General features: G+C 37.4%; 2 protein-coding genes across 2 annotated transcripts in view; one reads left to right on the forward strand and one right to left on the reverse strand.

Moving 5' to 3' along the window:
- Nucleotides 1-8,425, forward strand: part of LCORL (ligand dependent nuclear receptor corepressor like) — a 79,920-nt gene extending 71,495 nt beyond the window's left edge. The window contains exon 7 of the mRNA XM_040557148.1: nucleotides 7,333-8,425. Within this exon, the coding sequence (XP_040413082.1) occupies nucleotides 7,333-7,516 (184 nt within the window). The 3' untranslated portion in view covers nucleotides 7,517-8,425. The remainder of the gene's footprint in view (nucleotides 1-7,332) is intronic.
- A 3,842-nt stretch (nucleotides 8,426-12,267) lies between these two features.
- The window catches only part of NCAPG (non-SMC condensin I complex subunit G), a 28,008-nt gene continuing 20,310 nt past the window's right edge, over nucleotides 12,268-19,965 (reverse strand). The window contains exons 15-21 of the mRNA XM_040557150.1: nucleotides 19,775-19,956; nucleotides 16,933-17,107; nucleotides 16,377-16,538; nucleotides 15,360-15,531; nucleotides 13,805-13,897; nucleotides 13,290-13,365; nucleotides 12,268-12,613 (exon numbers count right to left, since the gene is read on the reverse strand). Coding sequence (XP_040413084.1) covers nucleotides 12,487-12,613; nucleotides 13,290-13,365; nucleotides 13,805-13,897; nucleotides 15,360-15,531; nucleotides 16,377-16,538; nucleotides 16,933-17,107; nucleotides 19,775-19,956 — 987 coding nt within the window. The 3' untranslated portion in view covers nucleotides 12,268-12,486. The remainder of the gene's footprint in view (nucleotides 12,614-13,289; nucleotides 13,366-13,804; nucleotides 13,898-15,359; nucleotides 15,532-16,376; nucleotides 16,539-16,932; nucleotides 17,108-19,774; nucleotides 19,957-19,965) is intronic.

Here is a 19,965-nt window from a genome sequence, read left to right on the forward strand (position 1 = left end):
CTTAGATGGTGCTTTTTTATCTTTGTGATATGTTTGCGACATTTGGAATGGAGGCTACATTTGGGGAGAAAATAAGTACTTAAAGTTAGATTTCAGTGTTCCTATTGGGGCATTCAGCATAAATTTCAAAGCACTCATCATTTGTTTTTCAAATTTAGGAAAAATATTTACAATGCAAGAAAAGATTTAAGAGCTATGCTTAAGGTATCAATTCTTAAAATTGTGGTCGTGTTGATTACTTGTGTTTCTAATTTAAAATTGAGAGGTGAGTTTCAAAAATATTCTTCTTTTGTATGTTTTGCTCCTGAGTTCGTATCTCTCAGTTCACTATTCACAGCTGTTTTAAAATTTATGTAGTAGAAATCTCAGGAAAGGAAATTACTTCTTATTTGCAAATTATTGTTTGACCTTCCTTAATTCAGAAGTCTGGTGGCTTATAAGCCACATGGGGACTGTCTCATCATATTTCTGAGATGATGTCCCTCCGTAATATAACTGCATTTGTAAAGCCAAAAATAAATAAATAAATAAATAAATAAAGATTTATCCAGCTCCTATGACAAGATTTACATAGCTGCATTCATCATAGTACTGAGGTGGTGGTGCTCTCTTTTTTCTGAGACGAGCCCAAACCAGCATCTTATGGTCTGAACCTCCAACATTAACCTTTTTTAAACGTTGTTCAAATGCTTTCTATAATTAAGTGGAATAAAAATAGCAAAACCATTTTTTTTCTTTTATAGCATGTTTCTAAGGAGAACTCAACACTATTCATTGCACAACATTTTTGTTGCTTCTTTAATTGATTTGTATGCTGCTAGCTTCTAGTAATGCATAGAAATTTAGTTTTCTTTCATGCAAGAGACAGCCGTTTCACAGCAGTGCCTCCATATTAAGAATGAATTATGTTCCTCATGAAATTAATGATGCTTCTTTTCAACCGTTAGATTACTAACTGTTAGCTGTGTTTTGTTTCCAAGATTTTTGAAAGCAGTATGCTATGAAAGATTAAAGATCACAGAACACTTTTTTTAATGAAGTTTTAATACTATCGCTAATAAAATATTCTTGACAATTTATCAAACTTTTAGTTATATTTCTTGTATATTTCCTATGTATTTCATGCCTATTTCCTTCTTTTTTATGTAACCTTCCTTTCTTCTCAACACATTTTTTCTCTCAGACCAAGAAAACATTTTCTGAGTTAGTGTGAAGAGCAGAAGAAACTTTTCCACCATAATTTCAGTCTGTTACTATGACTGGTTCTGACTTCTCGCCCTATTTTTTTTGACTCTACTCACCTCCTGTCTTCCTTATGGTCTTGTTTACTGTTTTATTTTTCACAGTACCCCAGCTGTGTTAAATACAATATCTAATATATCTAATTTTTGAAAGGGTCCCTGAATATTGGTTATTCCCCCAAATTCCTTTGATCTAGTTGGGTATGCCATCTATTTCCAGGGCACTTCTTTCTCACATATTAGCAAGTATGATTCCATCCATTCACCTCAAAAATACTATTTCTTATTCCAACAAGAACCGTTTGATAAATAGAAATGAGGCATAAAAAGCTTTCTTTGTAGCTTTCTTTGTTGTTGCATTTTGGCATTGTGTGAAGATGAGTATAAATTTCATAGACAATAAATCTGACTGTGCGTGCTTGGTTTGCCTTTATTTCAATGTATGCTGCATTAGCAAATCAGTCCCTGCTTACAAGCATGCCAAGGCTACTGTAGTCAGTGAAGCATTTAACCTGTATGAGTTCTAATATTTTCCTTTTCTGGGAGATCTTCGAGTGGTTTATACATAGAAAATCATTTATGCTGCTAAAGTTTTACTACTTCCACTCAGTCTTTTTGAAACCTCTCTGTAAAAGCCTCAAATCAGTGCTGTGTGTCAAGAATGGACATTTGCTTTCCAAGTTACAAATTTTCATATCATTGATGAAGTTTTGATTAACAAGTTCAGTTTGCAGAATTTGTGTCAGGAGGAAAAAAAAAAAAATGAGGTAGCTCAGCTAGTTGGGAAGGAGACTTTTTTTAGCTATGAAATGAATGTTGCAAAACATTTAGAGAAACATAACCCTGCGATGACACTCATAGTCATTTTACAGAATACAAATGCACAACATCTGACAGTAATCTTTTCAACGTTACGTAAGGGCTGAGGAGTCACCTAACAGTTATCCCTATGCCTGCTTTTTCTGTGTGGCCTTGGTACCTAGTAAACAGAGGGTAATGCAACAAATGTGCACTTCAGCTAAACAGATTTTCTCAACTTTGTCATTTTCATGCAGTAGGTGTGACAGTCCTGTTTTTCTTGAGGAATGCAGTTACAAACTGCATAGAAAATAAAAAGCTCAAAGAATATTATTTTCTTTTCATGCTTGGCTGCCTATCGCCTCATACAGAATTGCTCTCTAGTCCTACTATGAAAAGTCAGTTTTTCTATTATTGTAACTGGATGATTTGGGTAAAGCTAAAATAACAAAAGCAAAACTTCAGAAAGAAATATTTGCATTCAAGTAGTTTTAAATAGAAGTGTGGAGAAGAATCAAAAAGATCTATAGATCTTTGAGCATGGGAAGGCCCCTTGTTGCTTCCTTTAGTAGAAGATCAAATTCAAAGACCTTTCTATTTAATTCCTTTTGCTTTAATGATAGGAAGGAAATTTAGTGGGGAGAAAGAATCCTTTTAGGTCCTAGCAAGCCTGGAGACTTGACCACATACAGGCTTGCCTACTTAGCCAGGGCGGACTAGATAGGACTTTGGAGTCTGTCAGCATTAATCTAATTTGGTTGCTATGATTTGTTATAATAACATCGCCAATTGCTCTTCTCCAACACTGTTGGAGGACAGCAAATTCAGAGGTGATTAGTGGTGGCGACTTGGGAACATAGCCTTAGTGATCCCTCATCCTCAGCGCTGTCAGCAGCATCCAGCTGATGCGGAGTCAAAAAAATTCATACAACTGAACATCCTCCGTATACTGAGCAACGGTACAGCACTCCCTGAGTAGTTAGAGGGCAAAGGCAGATACAGAGTAGTGTAATTGAAAGTGAAGAAAAGAGGCTGAATTTTCAAGAACTATCACTATTCTTTAAACATTCTTTCTTTGTGTGAGATAACAAAGAGTGTTTTCTTCTTTTTCATTGGTTTTTTTTTTCACTGTGGACTGTGACAAATCCACTAGGGAAAGCAGAACTATCAAATGTGCCATCACTGGGATTTGTTTTCCATACTACAGAAGCACCTGTATCTGACTTCCAAAAATTGCGTGCATGGAATCCGCTTGACTGAGTCAGTGACAAGTGAACAAAATCAAAACAGATGATAATTGCTATAATAGAAAACAGATGTCTTCAGAGTTTTAACCTTTTTAGAGACTGCCATTTAAGATCAGTAAAATGCCTGTTTTTGTCAAGGCATTTCATTTCAAGAAGTTAAAGAGAGCTCCATCCTCTTCCCAGGGCAAGCCTTGAGAGTGGAGAGCACAAGAAGGCTGTAGAGGAGCCAGCCTCCATACAGCCCCACTCCAAGTTCTACCAAAATAGGCCTCATGGCTTCTGGTAGCACGAGGCTGTAATCTGCAGTTCCTCCTAGCGGAAGGGTTGCTGTACAAAGCACCTCTTTGCACTAAGACTGCTTAATGCACACCACACCTTTCACAAGCAGAATGGGTTAAAATTTAGAGTAGAATATACTGACAAATCTGACTGGAGAAATTCAGCTGCTTCTATTTAATTTTAGTCCATAATTTCAATTGTATTTTTAAAATAAAAGAATGTAATACACTATTTGCATACTTTTTATTACATCAACAACTAGAAAATAAATCACAACAGATAAAAGAGAACCAAAAGCGCGATGAAAGACTAGGCTCATGTTGGTTAAAAAATATATTAATGCAGATCTCTAACCTTACTTTTTTCCCACTTTGCCTTTATTAAGGTTAAAATTTCCTAAAATACTCAAGCTTTTTATGTTGATGTTACCCATACTGGGGAAGTGAAAAAGATGTTGATTTAACATCTTTCTACTCCTGTTTTTAAGCATTCCCCTGAAATTCCCAACACTTGAGTTTTCTGTTCTTCCATAAAACGTAAATTACCAGCATGTCCTTCAGGTCTAGTTTTGCGAAGTTATTTGTGCCTCATGTACAGAAACCTCTACAAAACTAGATTAAAAACATACACATTGGAACATGTCAGTCTGATCTGTTTTCAAATCATTTCTTTCAGTTGTTCCTCAAAAGCAGATAGTCTGCCACAATAGCTTTCTTCCAGGGTTTGATATTTTAGTCAGCCATGAATCCATAAAGCTGTAAACAATTTCTATCCTCTAGAAAAATAAAAACAATTAGCTCCTAGCAATAAAGTCAATTTTGTCATCTTTCAGTCAATGGAATATCAAAATACTTTCCCTAATACTTGAATTAGGAGCTCAAATGAATAAAACATGTTAAGATTTAAATGGGCAACATACATGTTCAGAATGAAATGCATAGGTTTTCTTTGAGGAAGGGAATGGAAACTCGCCCCATTAAATGGGCTAGAGATTTAAGACCAGGGTCTTTTGTGTTTATGTAATGTAGGCAGGGTAGGACATTGATCATAGCTGTAGGCATTGTGAACATTACTTGGTAAATAGCAGGACAGCCCCTCTAAAAATGCCCCTCTTGCTCTTCACATTTAGATTGAACCATAAATCACATGGCAAAGAATTATGTTCATAATTACACCAAATCCTAGTGTAGTTGTACTGTCTGGTTGGAAAACAGGCCATCCTTACTCAGTACAATTCCTAGTTTCTGGAGGAAAGTAACATGCCAAATCACAGAAAAAGCCCAAACCTTTGTCATTTTCTATCTGACATTCGCCCAGCATTAAGCAAGGTTTATATGTCTACTGCTTTAAAGACAGTGCAAACTTCGCTCTTTAAAGCATTTTGCATTTATATCCTACTTCACAGAATCATAGATCATCCCAAGTTGGAAGGGACCCACAAGGATCATCAAGTCCGGCTCCTGGCTCCACACAGGGCCACCCAAAAATCAGACCACATGTCTGAGAGTGTTGTCCAAACGCTTCTTGAGCTCCAGCAGTCTCGGTGCCATGACCACTGCCCTGGGGCACCTGTCCCAGCGCCCGACCACCCTCTGGGTGAAGAATCTTTTCCTAACACCCAGCCTGACCCTCCCCTGTCCCAGCTCCATGCCGTTCCCTCAAGTCCTGTCGCTGTCCCCAGAGAGCAGAGCTCAGCGCCTGCCCCTCCGCTCCCCTCGTGTGGGAGCTGCAGGCCGCCATGAGGCCTCCCCTCAGCCTGCTCTGCTCTGGGCTGAACAAACCAAGGGACCTAAGCCATTCTTCATATGTCTTTGCCTCCAGACCCTTCCCCATCTTTGTACCCCTCTTTGGATGCTCCCTAATAGTTTTATGTCCTTCTTATGCTGTGGTGCCCAAAATCACACACACAGTACTTGAGGTGAGGCCGCAACAGTGCGGAGCAGAGCAGGACAATCCCTTCCCTCAACCGGCTGGCAGTGCTGTGCCTGAGGTACCTCAGGGTATGGTTGGCCCTTCTGGCTGCCAGGGCACACTGCTGGCTCATGTTCAACTTGCCATGAACCAGAACCCCCAGATCCCTTTCTGTGGGGCTGCTCCCAGATCCCTTTCTGCGGGGCTGCTCTCCAGCCTCTCATCCCACAGTCTGTACGTACAGTCAGGATTGCTCCATCCTAGGTGCAGAATCCAGCACTTGCTCTTGTAGAACTTCATTCAACTGGTGATTGCCCAACCCTCTAGCTTACAATTTCTAGACTCCCAAGGCATGTGTTCCTTTCAAAACAACAACAAAAATAATAGCTCCAGCACTATCACTTCATGGAGCAGTTGATTGTTTCTGTTCACTGATAAGAGCAAGCTTTGCTACCTAGAAAGCACATAAGGAGCAAGGGGGACAAAAGCAGCAAGTCAGAAGTCAGCCCTAGCCCCATCTCATATATGCTTCATCTATGGTCCTGAGAAGAGGCTTGGGCTTTCCTTAAAGTAAGCGAGGACGGACAATGGTTCAAATGTTTAGAGGCTGTAAATTCAAGAAGTTAACCTTACAGACTAGTCTTCTGTCACCTCCACCTGCATGCCGTTTCCTATTGGAAAGAAAAGATCAGAGCAACAAAAGCATGTACAAACCAGAAAAACAATGAACAAATAGGGTGCAAAAGCAAAAACAAGACAAAAGATAGCACAGAAGAATAAGGACACAATGAAATACTGGTTGGACAAGCCATACCCCCAGTTACGGGGGGCTAGAAACAAGGGTTGGTAAATCAGAGGTGCCATGCCTGTTCCAGGCCATGTCACAGAGGCACATAACGTTCCAGAGAGCTTGCATAAGAACGTAAAAACATAAAAGTTGTGTTTCAGGTCATCTGTGAAAAGTAATGAATTGTCACCTCAGCAGTTACACTCACTGTTCCCTCTTGCCATCGAGTAAGAAAAAGTTTAAACTAAATCAGTCAACAGTGTAACACAAGCACAATACATTTTAGGTTATACTCTTATAATTACTCAGTGTCCTCCGACCGTTCACTTGTATTATAAGCAATTTAGGATAAGTCTTCAAAATGTACAAAATCAATTGTATGGTTATATAGTCAGTAAATAATAACTACAGTGAACGCTGTACTTCAGCAGACTCAATCCTTGATGATTTGCACCTAAGTCCTGCGGTAGACCTGGCTTCCTGAAATGCAACAAGATGAGAGATTCTTGTTGCAAAGGCCACTGTAAAAGGAGAAACTGGGTGCAGGTAGCATGATCATCACCTCCTAACCTTCTTGTCCTTTCCATTACTTATTCTCCTAGTTTTGAAATACAACAAAAGTTACCTCTGTATTAGTCCTCTTATGGCTGTACTAACTTAATGTCATAAAGAAAAAAGTAACAAAAAAAATACTTCTTGCACAGTTCCTATTCTGTGGGTTTACTTTGTGGAACTTGAATTAAGAAAGGTCAGACTGCAGACTACTCTTCCTGTGCAGAGGAATGGTGGTAGCAGGAGACTGACCCAATACAGCCTGTGCACACCAGCAAGGCCAGCTGCTTCTATGCAAACATTCCCTTCTGCCTTTGCCACATGGAGAGCCGAGCACAGGTCAGGTTCAGTTGGTGTTTCTGGAACACACTGCAATAAAACAAAACCAAAAACCAGTATACACAATCTGCCACCACCTCACCTTGCCTCGTATCAGTTTGCTTGTTTGCAGAGAGAGGAAAGTGTACTAAACTTTTTCTCATTTTCTCCCCTCCCACCCCCGCTTCTTTTCTGACAGCACACTACAAGTGAAAGTCTCTGAGCCGCAGAATTCAATAGACGTGAACACAGAAAATGAACATTTGAAGTCCATAAAGATGTGCCTTAATCAGCCCACTGAGTGGAATCTGAGTTTTTCAGCAGCATCTCTCGCCAGCTGTAAAGTTTTTAACCAAAATCTTAAAACGGATGAGAACAAATAGATTGCAGCTGTTCTTGCACTATTATTTTGTACATTGTTCTTGATTTTTTTTCTGCTGAATAATAAGCATTTATTACATTGATCTTGAAATGATCTTGTGTGATTTGGCTTTATATTACTATTAGCATTATTCATTTTGATGTACTTTTTTTTTTAATATGAAGTTTCACATCATGGGATTCTTACAGTACAAATTTACATCAGAATCAGATGTTCCCCTTTAATAGTATTGTGATTTTTCTATGTTCTTTAAGTTTAATTATTTCCCAATTTTATTTTTGTGCACGAAAGTTAATATATTATGTAATTTGTGGCATAGGTCACCATGTAAAGATTTATGGTAATAATTCAAACAAATCTGTAACAGGTGGAGACCGACTACCTCGAAGCAAAGCAGTAAAGAGAAGGTAAATTATCCGAGATCTCCCTTCACCATAAATGGATTGAAAATGTATCGAACAACTAGTTTGTTTCTGCAGTATGCTTTCATCTTCATTTATCTTGAGAACTTTTGTGTGGCAGTGTTTAATGACTGTAATGTCTAAAAGAAAGGCCAACCTTGCAGGAGAATCTCGAATGATTGTCATTCAACTAATCTGTATCTGCACTTTCTGAGGTTTCTGCTAAATGGTCTTTCTTCCCCTTTTGTTTTTATGAATTTATGCCTGACACCAATTAAAATGGATGTAAATGCTCCTCCTATTTCATTTTTTTTCCTTGTACTTTGGAAATTCAATGTAAACAACAAAATTTTAAACTCTACTCAAAGAAATAGTAAATGGTTGTAGCTGACTACGTTGTAGACATTCCATGCCTAAATCAGCTTTAGCAAGGTTCATGTACTTCATTCATCAAAACTTTATTATTAATAGAGCTATAACAAGAGTGTTAGAATAAAACCATACAATCTATTTCGCTTTTCTGGAGTCATACATTCAATAGCTAGAGTAGAGGGTTTTTAATTCATTAAGTTGTCTGTCCTTTACTTGCAAAGAAAAAATTTTCCAGAAGGGCAATTCCTTGGAAGACACTATAAAACAAACATTGCAAGGATTTACTTAAAATTATCATCTTACTTAACAAAATGAAGATGCAACTCTTCTTTCCATAAGTTTGTTAGCTTGCAGATGCAATCCAGTAATTCAAATAAAGAATAACTGGAATTCACAACAATCTTAAGTTCTCACAAGGATACTGAGTCACCCAGGTGTCAGACAACGCAGAGTGAACATTCATCGTCACACCACACTAAGAGGGTCTTTACGTACCTTAAACTATTTAAGGTATTTGAATTCTATGAGGCAAGAGAGCCAGAAGAGAATTCAGCTTCCTGGGAAAGAGGCACTGAAGCTGACTTCAGTGGAGCACCACCAAAGCACAGTGAACAAAAAGGGATGTAAAAGCCATGTAATAAGCAGTGGAACTAATGCAGCCTGACCTTGCTCATGTGCCTTGATGGAAGAGGTGCCATATAGGTTTTCTCGTATCAAAGACGAAGTACATGCCAAAACTTCTCTATTACAGGCGTCTCACCTCCAAGTAGTTGTCTATTTCCGTAAACTTGTAAAAATACAGATTCCTTCCTCTGTGTCAAATTGAGTTTCAATTGACTTCCGAGTTCACAAGTTTTCAGGTAGAAATCAGATAGAGGCATAATACAAGCTCACTTACCACATCCTTCTGTCAGACAAGGAGCAGCAAAGCTATAGAGAAATGTTCTGAAATGTTCTTGGTACAGCACTCACCCTTCAGAGATGTGACTGGCCAAAGGAAACTAACCAGGAGAAAACATTTTAGGTTTTAGAGACTTTGTAGAGGCAAGGCAAGCAAACAAAAACTAGCGTAGGAATAGACATTAGTAGATTATTTCAAGTTTGACAATGAAAGACCACCGCTAGTATATAATCATTTAGTATGGAATCAAGTCCTCTGGACTGGATCTAGTTTGGGTTAATGCATGCTGAACATCCTGTTGTGTTTAGCCAGCAAAAGGATGCACAGTACGTGGTTTAAAGCAACAAAGAGGATGGAGTTGGGTTTGTTGTTGTTAAGTCAGAATATCTTAGGAATTAAAATTTTATTCCTTGGTTGAGTAGCCAGAAAGGTACTTTCACCTCATGGAATTAAAGAAAATAAAGTCAGCAATAGTATATGTATTACTCTTCCTAGCTAAAAATAATAAGATTTTTCACTGCAGGTAATAAGATACTTCCAGACTTGCCTCCTTACCACCTGCTGCATACACCCCATTTCTGTTAAATACAGTTTTCTCAGAAACACAGCTGCATACATTTAAACCTTGATTATTGCTAATAATTAGCTTTGAAAAATGCAACACATTTAATCATGCGATCATGCAATTAAGCAGCCATCCCTCCTCAGAGGATGGTAATTTGTGAGCATACCATACTTTCTATTGCACTGCAAACCCCTGGCAGGGTGCAGGGCAGGGGAAGAGCCCAGAGAGGGGCAGGAAATTAGCTGCCAGTTGCCAGTGGAGCTCCCAGCCCTGGGGAGAACTGTGGGATAATTCAGGCACAAAGGGACCTCGGGAGGTCCATACTGCAACTCCATACTGCAACCACCTGCCCAAAGCCACGCCAGCTGTGGGGTCAGACTGCGTTGTTCAGGGTATTGAGTCTGGTCTTGAAAACCTCCTAGGACGGGGTCTGCACAACCTCTCTATGCAAGCTGGTGCACTGCCTGTTTCTCCTTAGATCTGGTCTGAGCTTCAGCTTATGTCCATTGTTTCTTGACCTCCCATCATGCAACAAAGAGTCCCAAGGTAACCGGGGCTCCTCCCAAAGTCTCCAGACTGAACAAACTCCCCAGGTTCTCCTCCCAGAGCGGTTGCTCCAGCCCTGTGACAAACATGGGAGCCTCCACTGGACTCACTCTAGTTTGTCAATGTCTTTCTTCTATTGCCACCCACCAGTGAAACCATATCCACAGCAGAGACAGCCACTGACTGAGAAGCTTCAGGGAAACCTGATCTTTTAGTGCAGCATTCCTGAAGAGATTCCAGGGACAGAACCTGCATATGTGGCAAGGCACAACAGCACAGCAAGGCAAAACTGAAGGTCTTCAGTTTATTCAGGAAGGCATTCACAAAGAAGCCTTTAAACATTTTTATTGTTCCTGTTTTTCCTAGAAACTCATTTTAACCAAAATAACAGAAGGGACTACCAGCAGTTGTTGAAAGTGTATTAGTGGCAGAAGAATGAACCACTCAGAGAGAGTACTTTGAGGGGAAATAAAACCACTAATATTTAAAATACAAGGGAAACTTTGATTGACAATCAACTGGAAAAAATCAAAAATACATACTTCACCCTTTTGAACTATGTTCAGGCAGCATTCAAGGGGAAAGGCAATGTCTCTGATCTCAAGTGGTTGCATGCATGCAAACTCACGCTGGGAACACAATTTGAAGGAAAAGAATTATCAAAAGAGGGAGCTCAAAACTTCAAAATTTAGTCTAAAACGATGAATAAAAATAATTCATCACAGTTACATAAGCCTCTGAATAGCAAATATTGCAGCACAAAAATGTGTCATGGCATGTTGTGGTTTGAAAGATTTCCAACAAAAACTGAAAGGGATGAAAAGCAACACAGTTCTGTCTGTTTTCTATATGCAAACTTGAAAATAGGATAGTAGTTTGGGCACTACACTTTGGAAATGCTACTTTTCACTTCTGTTGTCCCTAAGCCATTTCAGAGAAATACCAAAGATCATAGCAATATATTAATTTATCTTAAACAGAAGTTCCTTAGAAAGCTGCATTTGACATCAGCAGTTGACATGCACATGTTGTGTAATCGACAAGTTTTCTCTGACTGCCTTGGAAATCATCTGAATTGTAACACAGAAGGACATGATTGACGGTGTTTCCAAACCAAAACCCTAACATTTCCAGAGTGAATATGCTCAGCCAACAATGAATATTTGGTACAGTTTAATCTTCTATTGTCTCTGCAAAAGTTTGGACTTTTCCTTGTCATTAACGAAAAGTTTGTGATCTTCAAAGTTATAAACCAATCACAGTTGTCTGCCACTGTAAAGAGATAACATGCAGACTAACAAAGTGTTTTATTTTTTGCTCTTTCCTTACTGGATCTTATTTTGTGCCACAAATATTTTTATGCTTTTAGAAAAGCACATCAGTGATTTTATATAATAAGGCCAAAGTCATAGAATCAGAGAATGGTTTGGGTTGGAAGGGACCTTAAAGATCACCCAGTTCCAACCTCCCTGCTGTGGGCAGGGACACCTCCCGCCAGCCCAGGTTGCCCAAAGCCCCATCCAGCCTGGCCTTGAGCACTTCCGTGGAGGGAAGCGTCCCCATCTTTCCTGTAGGTCCCCTACAGGGTGAGTAGGAGGCTTCGATTTGTAGACTAACAGCTTTACCATATTGACATCATTTAAAAATAAAGCAGACACATTTATGTCCAGGAAGCAGAATTCACAATTAAGATGAAATCTATTTTTTCTAGACCATCAGCAGATACTCAGACCAAGAAGGAAAGAAAGTAGGTGCATTAAAGGCAGATACATTCAAAAGTGCTGCCATCACACACAGCCACTCCAGCTCAAACATTCTGTCCGAATAATGTTAAATATAAAAACAACTTTAAAAAAGTGTAAGTTGGCAACTGTTAAGTACTTACCACCAATAGCAATTTTCATTTGCAGATAAAAAGCTGCCTTCTTTTTAAAGTAAAATAAATAAATAAAATCACAATTTGTTCAGGCAATATTTTAATGTCATTTTATTACAAGAATGATGTACTTCACATGGCGAAAATAAACAAAAGCACCTTTTTTAAAAAAGTTCCTATAAAAATCTGGAATTATAAAAGATTCAATATTGAAAGAAATAAATGAGACTAACAACAAAATAGATCTTACTTTTTCAAGTCTGCTGTTAACTACTAGCATTACCAAAGGACATTTTTTCTCATTTTGTCTTCATTCATCTGCTTCCCCACTCAAAAGGCTTGAAAGATTCATTCTTGTTTTTTCAAGCGCCAATGTTTTTGCTCGTCTTGAAGGCCTTGAACTGGGCACTGGGACTGATTCTGGAATTTCATCACCACTGAAACAGAAAATATTTTAAATTATGACCAAAAAGACTAAGCAAACTAAAGAGTTTGTTAATAGAAAAACTTGAAATCGGTGTATAACAAAATCTTGGTCTTAAAGAGCAAAAGTACTTCTTACTGATTTTGTACTTAGTGGGTTACTTGCTTGAAAAAGACAGATCACAACTGAAGCGCATAAAATTACAGAGATTATATTTTAATCCTACAAGATCTCAAGAGAAGGAATGCCACGCGTATATTCATTTATCACTCATTTCTAAATGTTTATTAAATGTTGAAAGACAGGAACAAAAATAGCAGCCAGAAATTTGGCGGGGGGAAAAAAAACAAGACAGAATCCTTCACAGAACAGTTATTAAAACAAAAAGCAATTGAAAGGAGAGTAATGCAACCAAAAATTTATCTTTTGACAGACAGAATGTATGTTAACTGTACGTACTAATGTACGTGAAAATTAATTACCAGGCAATAATAATAATAACAACAACATTTGAAGTTTTCAAACCTATTACATTTCAAATGTATCAGTTTAAAGAAATGCTTTTTCTTAAATATTTACTTTTGCATTAGGTTTTGAGAAAGAAAAATATTCCTTTCTAGTGAAGAATTAAATAGCTTTGCTGGAACTGCTAGAATCATGCTTTTGAAGGTGGAAAGTAAACAATTTACCTTTCACTACCAGATTTTGCAGTTGTGCCAGTTTTTCTTCTGCTCACAGACCTCGCTTCTGCTGCTTTTCGTTGTCCTAAGTATAAACAAAAGTCTTTTTGCATCACATTATTTCTTTTGTTAAACCAGTTTTGTATCTTTTCCTCAGTGTTTGATGTTCCATTTAAACATATAACACGCAGTCACCACATTAGATGGAATATTTTCTTTAGACAAAAACAAACAAAAAGCCCACAAGATAATACTTCTCACATAAACATTTGTACATTATTGTAAGTGACTGTGACCAAATTATCTTGAGATTCTGTAGTCACAGGGAGTATTTTTTTTACTTTTATTTCTCATTGGGAAAGACTAACAAAAGCCTCCACAAAACAGATGATTTTAATCTTTTAATATTTTTTTTTAAAAACAGATTACGAAGACAGTTCTTTAAACAAAGTGAGAGAGGTTCACAAAAATAATTATTTTATTTGAAACAGATAACATTATAGCCAGAAACATCCAGTGCATACCTCTGCCAGTTTTGTTTCTCGTGGATTTCAATTTTGTAGTAGCTTTACTTTTAGCTTCATCAACTGGAGTATGAAGAGTATCTTTGGTATTTTCTGTTAAAACAGAATAATGCATGCAGAAGTCATAATCATCTCTCAATTTATCTTATGTACTTTAAAGTACTATCAGTACACTTAAAATTGGCTAGTATATAAAAAGCCATACAATGTTTAAACTCCACTTTTTCCTTAAACTAGAAATTAATTAATAAGGCTAGAAAGCAACTTAATGTCATTCAGCCATAACATTGTCCCATCATAGGTCAATCATGTGTAAACTATTCCTGACAACTATTTAGCCCTCCCTTAGTATTTCTAACAATTTTAGGAAGTCTTTTTCTTCAGCAATTTATGTTACTGCTAGGAAGTGTTGGTTTTTTTTTTTCCTAATGTCAAATCTAAATCTACTTTGCAGCAATTGAAGTACAAAAAGTAAAGGGTTTTGCTCACAGCTATCATTTCCGTATTTGAAGAGGTAAAGATTGGATCATTAAAAATAAATCAAACTTACTTGGGTGGCATTGAAAGAGAAAGGAAACAATACTTTTCTCCTACTGCTTGCCTAAAGTGCTCAAAATTCTTCTTTCATGAGAAAATCATACCAAAATACTATTGGCTGTTAGCAGAAAATGGTTCACCTAGAAATACTTCTGTTGCTTTCTCAAAACCAGCTAGCTTCTCTACCTTCCCATCCAATAATATTTCAATACAGAAACATAGAACATAGAAAATTAATTTGACACTTTCAGAAGCAACAGATCAAAGCCTTGAAATAATCCACTAGAAAATAAACTTTTTTTTAATGGGATATTCTGCTTAAAACAGTTGCATGTCAGTATCTTTGCTTTATTGCTTCAGGTAAACCTAAACAAGTTTCATCTGATTCTTTTTTACTAATACGTTAGACTTCCTGTGCTATCAGCAAAACATACTCTGCTGAACCACGTGCAGCCACATAAGCTGTTCAGACAGCAGAAAGTCTTCCAGCTACTTCCACTTCAAGCTCTTAAATAGCAATAAATAGAAATCTGGCTCCAACATATGAACTAGTAATAAGGAAAGACCAGTGTCAACAGTTCAGTGTATATCAACTGTACATTGCTATAATAGTCTCCAAAAAGTACAGGCATGGTAATTCCATAGTCCATTGGAGCTGTTATGAGCCACATTCTAAAGTTGAGTTAGTCAATACTATTTAGCAGGCAGATGAGTATGACAAACAGCTTTAAAAAAAAGCTAATACTTTTTTTGTCAAAAAGAAAGAACTATAGGTTAAGACCCAAAATACACTGGTTAAACTAGCGCAATAAGGAGAGAAAAATCAGAAAAACTGATCACGAAGCAATAAAAAAGAAAACGCTTAACAACAAACATATTAAACAGGATACATTTTTGCTAGTTACCTTTTCCACTTTTTTTTTTCCAAAAGTAGATTCATTTAGGAGAGGAAAAGCTAAGACTTCTTTTCATACAATCACTCAATTGTACCTACTGAAATGCACCTCTCCTGAATTACCTTCTTCATTTTGAAGAGTGTTTGCAGATAACGCAGTGCCAGTTTCCTGCGTCCCTTCAGCGAGGCCTGTTTCCTCTGTCTGTTCAGAGTGGCTTTTGCTCGCATTAGCGCCTTTGGTCAGGTTCACCTTGATCTTCTCAATAGCTCTTTGACACAATTTATCTTTCACTTTCTGGGAAGAGACACTTAACATTAAATGCTACTTAATTTTACAACCATTCCTTTTATCAAGTTTACCCATTAATAGGATTAGTTAAATTTACTCTAAGAATGACAGAAAGTGTCACAAAGTTGATTACTCTAGCTGAAAGGAGAAACACTTCCTCCATCAACACTTGGCACAGAAACTCCAGAAGAATTTTTATTTTCATCTTTTTAAAAGGAAGCCTGAAAAAGCACTAAAGTTATAGGACCTTTCCAGGTGAGTCCTGGAACATTGCTACTTCTTGATGATATGCCCAGAGGGATCAGGACTCTCCAACATTTCAGCATAACACTGTCTTCCTCGGTCCCACTCCCAAATTTTACTTTATATTTACCCATAAAATGGATAAATGTAAAAACTTTCACAGACTTGTAATCCCTTCCTACTTCATCTTAAACCAAGCACCCTTTTCATGTTGCCTAATGATCTTAGTTACAATGCAAGTTAAGGCATAAAATTTCAACTGTTGATAATTAACTAAATAAGCCATGCAAACTGTGAAAGAATATTCAATTTTATTTACATTTAAAGACTAAGAACTAACTACACACCAGTTACCATAAGACCTTACAGTTTTGAACTGTATCAACTTGGACAGTTATTGCTATCTATGGTAGCTGAAATACGAAAAACTGAGCTGAGACCACTGTATAACTTACATAAATAACCTCATCAAAATGAATTTTTGAAAGACTGGTTAAAAAATAATTCTGATCACATTGTCATAGTAAACAGGCACTTCGTTTTTAAGCATTTGACCATTTGATAGTAAAATAAAATAAAAAGCAAGAACCATGTTATTTATGCCCTACCTCTAGAATCTCATCAAGCAGAATCAGAAGATTCTCTGTGGAAGAACTACTGAGTTCTAACATACTTAAAGCTTTTGCATAAATACGAACATCTGGTGCAGTTGGGTCCGTCAAGATTTCATTGCAAATTTTCAGTGCTAAACTATCATGCACTGTGAAGTCCTGTAAAGGAAAGAAATCGATACCTGAAATTTCTCTGAAAATTATTTACCAAACAATGAGGTCATGCTGATTTAAGTAGCTAATAACTAACATTACATAGTAAATATTTTCTTAAAATATAGAATTTTGACTATGTACATTTTGTACAATGCATTTTAAAATTGTTTTTCCCTATACAGATAATTAAGGATGGTGCAAGTTCCTGCTAGCATTACCTAATTATAAGAGGGAAGGGGATGGAGAGAAGGAGAATCAAGCTAAGTTTTCATTGCCTGAACTGTCAACTGCTTAGTCCAGACTCTGACAGTAGGAATCTCAGAAGGCCCAACAAGCAGCTAGCAGTTCTTAATCTCTAGACACAAATACTGCTTTCTTTCAATTTAACCCACTGTACCTGATAGTCTAGAGACTTTTTGACCCGAGGGTTCAGTCCACTTGGTCTGGTCAGGTCCACTAATAGTTCAGAAACATTACTGATGTCTACTTCAGCCAAAGGGGAAGTTGCAGGAGCATTTAACAGCGTTCGCAGAGTTGGAAGATAAGCTTCCTCAAAGCATTCCTGGTTAGACCTGTTTCAATTGAGTCAAACATTAGCAGCACAAGGAGACAGAATTAAACATTAATTCACCCCTAAATTTTCTCTTCTATGATTAAAGTTCACAGACCCGTTACAATATATTTTAGTTGTCAAAGCAGAGGGGGAGCAGCCAACCTTATTAGAGACAGGCAGCAGAATCAAGACAACAAAACTCACTTCACAGAACCAACTCCTTTTAGCTCATTGTTTTTTCAAGGAAATTTTAGGTAGCACTTGTATCTCTGAACAGTTTGGAAGTTCATCCTTACCACTAAAAGCCTAACTGACATATATAGACAGATACTCTCTCAAGGGACAGAAATACACTTCCCTATATCTTTACTTTTCTTGTGCTCATTCCTCCTTCCTGCTAGTATTTTTCTTTAGGGGTACATATCTCACTGTAAGAAAAACAATGCGACCTGGCAAAAAAAGTGGTGATTAACAAGATTTTGAAAGAAATACTTGTGTTTTCTTCTCTCAGAAAAGTTTGTAACTCCTGCCAAGCAAGCCTAAAAATCACGTAGTTGCACGTGGTTTTGCAGCAAGTTATCTAAAGGTGTAGTTCCATGAGATAGGTAAAATTAATTTAATAGGAAAGTTGCCAAAAAGTACAAGGTACTGGTTGGTGAAGCAAAGCTTTTTTTAAATCTCAAATAGTTGTTCACCTCCTATTTGAACCCAACTAACTGGGGAAGAGAACTAATAAAGTAAATAATGATTTCCAAAAAAATCAGCTTGCTTGCCACTAGATGCAAGTCAAATGAGCTGACCAAAAGACCTTGTGAGCACTATAACTGGGGCAAGAAAATACAGAAGCAAAAACTCCCATTCAGCAGTTTTATGCTTTAAATTGGCTGAAGTACAACTGAAGTATCATTCAGATTATTTCCTGCAAGTTAGAAAAATAAAATAAAGTCTGGTAGCATATAGGCACAAGGCAGAACATTTTCCTCCGAGGCTGCCAGGGAAATTACTCTTTAATAAACATTCCATGAATAAGAATTGTTCACCAGTTACAGGACCCTGTCCCTGTTACTAACGTGCCATGCCATTCTTTTGATATGACAGAATATTACTTATAAAAGCCAGCAGCAACATTTGTTTACCACACAAAGTTCAAATATTAATTTAAAAAATTAAGCCTCTTAACTATATCTGATCAGAGGGAAAAGTCAGAGCAACATGCAGAAAACAGAATTTAAAAGTTCAGCAATAGATCAGTACCAAAATTAGGCACAAAACCCAGCCAAAACTCTCACATTTGCCTTTGTTTTCCTTTTCTGAATGGCAACTTTGCAGACTGCTCTGAATCAGCTGCCACAGGGTAATTAATAGTTCTCTTCTGAAAATACAGTATTGGTAACTAGAGACACTCCATGATTCATCTTAAAATGAACCATTTGTGAGATCCAGAATGCAGGTAATGTTCTGGACAGAAAATTAACGAGGTTTCCTATTTTAACAAAGATTCTGAATTAGCAAGCCAGACTAAGATTTAGGAATTTTTTTCTCCATTGATTTTTCTACTTTTTGCTCAAAGCACGCACCCTGCCCCAAAGATCATCTGTGAAGTGCAAAGAGTTGTCTTGCTCACAAATTACTTTGAAATACACAGAATTACTCAGGTGGGCCTCAGGGAGACAATCATTAGGACTCATAATAGAGAGAGAGATACATAGGGTCAGAAGACATTCACAGGTCAAAGAGATCACCCGTGGTAAAAGCCTATGCTCATTATTCAATATCAAAGGTACTGGAAGCATATGAAATTAGGTTTTTGTTACCTATTTTCAATAGCACTTAAGCAGGGAAAAACACACACTGGAGTAGACTGGTTACTTTTCCCATCATTCTTCTGAGAACAGCAAAAAATACTCAACCCACCTCTCCTTCCCCACAACCAAGTCCCCCTTGAACTATGCCACTCTAACTGTGGCAATTTATACACCACAAAAACTTGAATTTGTTTTGGAAAAAATACATAAGGTACCATGTAATACTGCTAAATTAAATCTTAGCCATAAAAAAGAGGGGACGGGGGAGGCAGAGAAAACCCCAGCAAGTTCAGACTGGCAGCAGCTGAAAATTAAGTCAAAAACCATTTTGAGCAAGTAAAAGGACTTGAGAATTATTTAAACTCCTACCCCCTTAGATAAACCCTCTACCTCCTCTGTCCACTATCAAACTAAACAGAAGATTTTGAATCTTCTGTGCATTTAGTTTGGCATATTCTTTGGCTAAGAAAACAAAAACAAAAAACCAGCCTGTTTCTTTGAGAACTTGCTGGACACTGTTTATTCTATTTTGAACCATGCCTGATAGCTGCTCTTAAGTGACAGTTCAAAGCCCACCTGTAGTGTTCAACAGCATAAATAAAGTACATCTTTTAAAACTAATCTTTAAACTGAATATCCAGAAGAACTGTTTCACTCAAGCAGTCCTAGGAAAGAAAAACATAGGTCACAGAGAGAGAAGGAATTAATGGAAAGTTTTCAGAATGGTCATGGGTTGAGAGTTTACATACATTCAAAAGTAATATGCATAGGGGATTGAGCTAGACCATTAGGTCTGATTTGCATTTGTGCAATTTGAAAAGGGTTGCTAAGGCTGCTAAGACAAACGTACATTTTCACATAATATTTTACAAAGGCCATACCTATTTGCATAAGCATATAACGGGAAGAAAACTCCCAGACAATGCCTAAGCTGAGTATCCTCTTCAGTCACAGGATTATACCACAACAAAACAAGACGAGAAAGAAGTTTGGCACTAATCAGCCTCCCAGAGAACATCAGTTTGGCTATGCCTTCTGCAGTTTCTGTCCTAAGTTCTGAAAACTGAAGAAA

Source organism: Cygnus olor, chromosome 4 (genome assembly GCF_009769625.2).
Source record: "Cygnus olor isolate bCygOlo1 chromosome 4, bCygOlo1.pri.v2, whole genome shotgun sequence".
Lineage (NCBI taxonomy): Eukaryota > Metazoa > Chordata > Aves > Anseriformes > Anatidae > Cygnus > Cygnus olor.